Source organism: Polistes fuscatus, unplaced genomic scaffold (genome assembly GCF_010416935.1).
Source record: "Polistes fuscatus isolate 324 unplaced genomic scaffold, CU_Pfus_HIC Scaffold9, whole genome shotgun sequence".
In the NCBI taxonomy this organism is placed as follows: Eukaryota; Metazoa; Arthropoda; class Insecta; order Hymenoptera; family Vespidae; genus Polistes; species Polistes fuscatus.
The window spans coordinates 7589953-7596143 of NW_025113173.1; the positions used below are offsets into that span (position 1 = coordinate 7589953).

The window sequence follows — 6191 nt, forward strand, 5'->3', positions numbered from 1 at the left end:
TTATTATTATTATTATAATCGTAAAATGCTGCAGTGTCGGTTGTCGAATTTAGTCTCGTTGCTTCGCAGTGCAACGGAGAGGGACGAGGAGCAAGCGCAGAAGAAAGGGGGTGGTGGGGGATGATGTTTATAATTGATTTGTTTGTCGTTTTTCATGGGAAGATATTATTAAATCGTTCGAAACGATTTTTACTTGTTGTACGGACATACCTTCTTGTTGATATACATATTTATATATAGATATATAGTGTTGTAGTTGACAGAAAAATCGTCCTTGGTGATGGATGACGATGACGTGACGATAAAAAGAAAAATTTAAATGAAGTAAAAATAAAAATAAAAAGAAAAATTGAAAAAGAAACATCAATAAAATATCAAGAAAGAAGAGTAGGTCTCGTCAACGGTGAGAGGAGTTGGAGTAGTAGTAGTAGTAGTAGTAGTAGTAGTAGTAGTTGTTGTTGGTGATATTGTTGAGGAATTAGCATCCCCCTCACCCCTCAGTTCTTCCTCCCGATTTCTGAGGAGAATCAGAAATCACAGTATACGTTATAGAGCTCACCTAATAATTATCGAGAGAGAGGATGATTATTTTGAAATCTTCAATTCATATAAGTCCCTTAAAATCCTCCCTCGATGGAAAATAAGGAGGGGAGGTTGGGGTGCAAAAGAAAAAAAAAAAGAAAAAAAAAAGAAAGAGAGTTAACTGCTTGGCATCATCATCTTCATTCTTCTTCATTCTTCTTTCTTGTTCTTCTTCATCTTCTTTATCTTCTTTATCTTCTTCTGCTTATTTTTTCCTCTTCTTGACGATGACGATGAGTTAACGTTAGAGATTATTATCGTTGCAAAAATAATGGATAGAGAGTATAATAATAAGCAACAGGAGCAACATATAAATATATATAGCCCAGTGTAAGGAGATAAACCGTTGTTTTTTTTTAACCCTTCGTGAGATTTTAGTCAGAAGAGGCCAAAAAGGGGTGGTGGATTTTGAATATAACGATGATCGAACGTTGTTGCGTAGTAACGAATGTATCAAGAGAGAGAAAGATGAAGAAAGAGTACGAGAGTAAGAGTAAGCGAGAGAGAAATATTGAACCCTCTATTCTTCTCTCTTCTCTTTCTTTTCTTTTTTGCTTGCTTGCTTGCTAACTAGCTCTTTTTATCATCTTCAATCTTCAATCTTCAATTTTCCATCTTCTTCTTCTTCTTCTTCTTTTTCTTCTTCTTCTAAGAGATCACCACACAGTAGGGGTATCAGTTAGGTTGGTAATGTTGTGTGCTGTTTCTTCGTCGTGAGAGGAAAAAAAGAATAATAGTAGGGATAATATATAACACGAAGGAGGTTGGTAGTAGTGGTTGAAGGATTCGTTGTTCCTTCAACGTTTGAAATTCCTCAGAAAACGAGACGAGGAGAGGCTGAGATCAATTCGTCCGGTTTGAAAGATTCAACAAAGAAAGAAAGAAAGAAAGGAAAAGATAGGGGAGGGCAGACACGAACTATGATGACCTATGATGATGCAGCTTTGCTTGCTTGCTTGCAAGAAACTCGATATATGTCCCTTTCTATTCTTCTTCTTCTTCTTTATCCCCATCCCCATTTACTTTCATTCTTCTCTTTCCAGTTTCTTCTTCTTCTTCTTCTTTTTCTTCTGCTTCAACATCGAGATCTCCTCCTTCGTAAGAGTTCGTGAAAATTGAGAAGAGAAATAATATATATTATTCTATTTCTTTCTATACTTCTTCGGGAAAAATTTGAATTTTTCTTTTTTTTTCTGTTGTTGTTGTTGCTTCTTTTCATTTGTTGGATGATGATAGACTTTTTCGACTAGATGTGTTTTGTTTGTATGATATTTATTGTTGTTGTTTAGCGTTAAATTGAGTATATTTTTCTTAGCCCCCATTAGAAATAATCATTTTCGATCCAGTTTCACATAGATTTTGTTGCTTCTCTTTCTTTATACTTCATATCCCGTTGTGTTCACAAATTGTTGGCAAACCAGTTGGATTGAGAGAGAGAGATTGTAATTGTTAAAGGTGAAACTTTCGTTAGATCGTTGTTTGGGAAAAGTAAACCAACCGTGTTGTAGAGATATAAAGGTGAAATTTCTTCGTTGGTTTAGAAATAATAATATGGAGCATTGTTTGCTGCGGTGTTGTGTTAGCGTTGGTTGTTGTTTTCTTCCGTCGACACGAAAAAAGGAAAGAAAAGAGATAAAAATAAACGAAAATACAGTTTTCTTCTTGGTGAGTAAAATAAACGGAAAATTGAGAGGAAAGGTGCGAGAGGAAGGAAATGAACTAACGAAAAAATAAAAAGGCAGAAAAAGAAAGACACACACATTGGTGGTGGTGGTGGTGGTGGGCCTCTCTGTCTGGTCCGATGCGAGAGGATAAAATTTGATGAGAACGACTTAAGACGAAAAAACGATGAGACAACGAGTAAACTACTAGGACGACGACGACGACGACTTAGACGACTTAGACGACGGTGGAGAGGTGACGAGAGACATAAAAACTATAACGAGCGAGAGTCGAATTAATAACCACAACACTCGTTACATTTGCGTTTTATATATCCTTCCCTTTCTATATATATATCTTACTTTTGTTTGTATCATCATCATTTTAATTATTAGGTTTATATTGTATATTTATCTTTTCTTTCATAATAATATTAAATTCTTCAACTTGAAACGAACGCCGCTATTTGCTCGCTGAACTGCGTGTGCTCGAGCAAAAGGGAGTCTTTGCAGCTTTCAAATTGTTGTTGCTGTTGTTGCTGCTGATGCTGGTGGTGCTGGTGATGATGGTGATTGTGGTGGTGGTGATGAGAAGAACGGGAATGCTGATGCTGATGGTGTTGGTGTTGCTGTTGATGATGCTGCTGATGCTGGTGGTGTTGTTGATGATGTTGGTGGTGGTGTTGCTGATGATGTTGATGGGAAGATGTTGTTTCCTCGGGATCCGGCTCGGTACGTTCGTATAATACACAGATAGAACCGTTTTCACCGATCCTATAAGAGACCTCCGACGGATCGATCCACATCGTCAACTCGCTCGGGAATAAGCTGTGCAATACCGCCGGCAATAATCCAACGTTAGCACCAGCCTGTGCTATAACGGGATCCATTTTCCCATTAATCCGTATGCAACGATAACCCGAGCCACGATTCGGACGATCCGGAAACCAATGATCCCTGTAACGATGCCGCAACACCTCCGTCAACGATGACTTGAACATCTCGAGCTGACGCTCGGAAAGTTGTCCAGCCTGCAGGCGCAGCAGGTGCACCAAAAAATCCGCCGCCGAGACTATTTCCAATCTCATCTTTAATATCTATTATGGATTCTTTATTACAATGCTTCCCCACAATCACACCCTCTCTCTCTTTCTTCCTTTTGTATTTTCTCACAAATACAATATACTATTATTCTTCGCAGTCGAATCTTTTACGATCCCCCCGCAAGGACGATGATGATGATGATGATTCCCTTTTGTTGTTGTCGTCGTCTTTTCTCTTCTCTTCTCTTTTCTTTTCTTTTCCTCTTCTTCTTCCGACGCTCTCCTTCTTCCCATTCAATAATCTTTTCACCAATTTTTCCGTCGCTAACCACCTTTCCTTCGGCGATATTGAAAATCGATCAATTTTGCCGAACTTTAGATATCTTTTCTCTCTCCGATTAAAATTTTAACTGAATAAAGCCGTTGCTGCTGCTGCCGCTACTGCCGCTGCTGCTGTTGCACGCGAAAATATCCACAAAATGGCGCCGTCGCCGCCACAGCCACGTCGATTCTACCTCTCGCGCGACGCCACACCACCAAGTTCTCGTTCTCTCTATATTCTCCCTCTCCCTTTTTCCCTCTTCCTAGTATATCTCGTCGTCCTTTTCAGACACGACGACGATGACAACCCCGATCGAAAAACGTTGCCTCTCTCAAAGAGAAGAGAAAATTTCAGGACGCTTTCCACGAATTTTCCTTCGACTCTTTCTCTTTTTCTCTCTCTCTCTCCAATCACAGTACACGAAAAATCCTTTCGATAATATAATTCTTATTCACGTTTTCCTTTCTTTCACCGTTTATAAATCGGTCGAAAGAAATTACCCAATTATAACCCCGTGATTTATATCTCAAATTATATTCAATCCTACTTTATTATTTCCACGAAATAATATTGGATTACAAATAATATATCGATATATTATTTCTCGTCCTCTTATTGTTAATAATTATCGTTGATAGCACAATTCATTTCTCTCTCGGGGAAAAAAAAAAACAAAACTGAATCATCGGATGATAGGACGTATTTTTGTTCGTGAATTTTTCGCGAAATTCATGCGCGCGTTAATTACGAACGGAAAAAAAAGTAACTAGGAGATTGAACGAACCAATGGAAATCAATTCAATCAACAAACTGATCGACCGACCGACCGACCGAACGACCGACACGTTCTTACCCGACACGCACGGAACAAACCGCACCCAACAACCATCAACGACTTTCTAATGGTACCGATCTTCGTAACTCCGCCGACGTAGCCTCGTCCCTTTGTTCGAGCACCCCAATGGTGGGGACTCATAGCTTCGACCAATAGCAACGCTCGTTCACTTTTACCCCCCCCCAATACCACTTTTATTTCCATCCTACCACCCCGCTTCGCGAGATAGCGCGAGCTTCATTACTCGTCACGTGACCCTGCGCGCCGGCTGCGCGTCGCATCTGCGTCCCGAATACGGGCTGCGCGGATCCAATCCGATTCATGGTTCTCAACCATTATCCTTTCTTTTCTTTCTTTTTTCTTTTTTTTTTTATTCCCTTTTCTTTTATTTTTTCTTGTCACTTTCTTTTTATATTTTTGTTTTTTATTTTCTTTTATAAGGCTCCCTCCCACTCGCACTCTCTCTTTTTTGGCTGACTGACCGACGATTATATTTTCTTTTTTCTTTTTTTTTTTTATTAAGTGTTTTCAATTATTTATCCTTATTTTTTAATACAGTTTATTATTTGGATTATATTAAAATTATATTGTTACGTTGTTTTATTAGTACTTTTGAGAATGAAACTTTTGGAATAATTTTGATAGAAGAAACGTTCAATATAATACGTTGAAATTTGGAAAAAATTTGAGATTTAACGATTAGAAACTATCCGTATCGTTTATGCATGTTTGTCGTTATCGATGAATTAACTTTGATAAAGTATAAGACAAGTTTGTATTACGTTAGATGAGATTGTTTCTACATTGTTTTATCATGGATAATGTAATTTTCCAATGAGTAATAATAAATCGTTTAAATAACGAATATCAAGCAATGATTAAATATATTTGGTATAATTTAAAAGCAGAAAAAAAAAGAAAAACAAAATTCGATTAAATCTTACGGTGGTTTTTCATTGGAATCGTGTTCGAAATGCGGAAGACGTCTTCCACGAAAACAACGTTCCTATATTTTTAAGAAAACGAATCACGCCTCGATGGACGCGATTTCGTCGACACTGGGCAAATACGAACAAACGAATATGCGTGCATGTGTTGGTACGTATGTGTGTGTGTGTGTCGTGCGTGCGTGCATGAAAGTAATACCAAACGATGATCGCGGAAGCAAAAATACAAACAACGCAACCAACAACAGCAGAAACAACAGAACAACGTGTCGTTAATTAAATTAATGATCATTTCGTTTCTTTATTTTTCCTTCTTATCACTTGTAAGGCTTTTAAAGTAAGATGTTAGTAATTCTTCTCGAGATTATCAAAGTAGATTTTTTTCCGAGTTGAAAGAGAGATACGACGCGACGTAACAAAACAAACGCATGTACGTGTCATGTAACACACGTGTATCACACGTTTACACACATAAGCGTACGGGTTGAATTTGTTTAATTAAAGCCGAAAATAAATGCAACAATGACTATGATACATTTCTCAAATAAATAATTTCCAGCGTTAATGAAAAATCTCAAATTTAATTCAAGGCCAGCTTTAGTGTTTTTTTTCTTTTTTTTATTTTACGGAAAAGGTTTCTGCAAGGGTAGTTTGTTTTGTATAGGAAAAGAATGAACTTTCGTTTGAAATATATTTTGTTTATTTAGCTTCTTTTTTTTTGGTATAATTTAAATACTTGAAAAATTCATTTTGTATGTATGTATGCATGCATGCATGCATGCATGAATTTATGTATATGTA

General features: G+C 37.4%; 1 protein-coding gene across 1 annotated transcript; it reads right to left on the reverse strand.

The window, feature by feature from the left end:
- Nucleotides 1-1198: 1198 nt before the first annotated feature.
- Nucleotides 1199-4211, reverse strand: LOC122525316 (protein BTG2-like). The gene has a single exon (XM_043648038.1). It carries the CDS (start codon nt 3329-3331, stop codon nt 2687-2689), a length of 645 nt encoding a protein of 214 aa, XP_043503973.1. The 5' UTR covers nt 3332-4211; the 3' UTR covers nt 1199-2686.
- Nucleotides 4212-6191: the final 1980 nt, after the last annotated feature.

Coding starts and splice junctions, on each gene's coding strand:
- LOC122525316 (XM_043648038.1), bottom strand. CDS start 3,331: ATGAGATTGGAAATAGTCTCGGCGGCGGATTTTTTGGTGCACCTGCTG.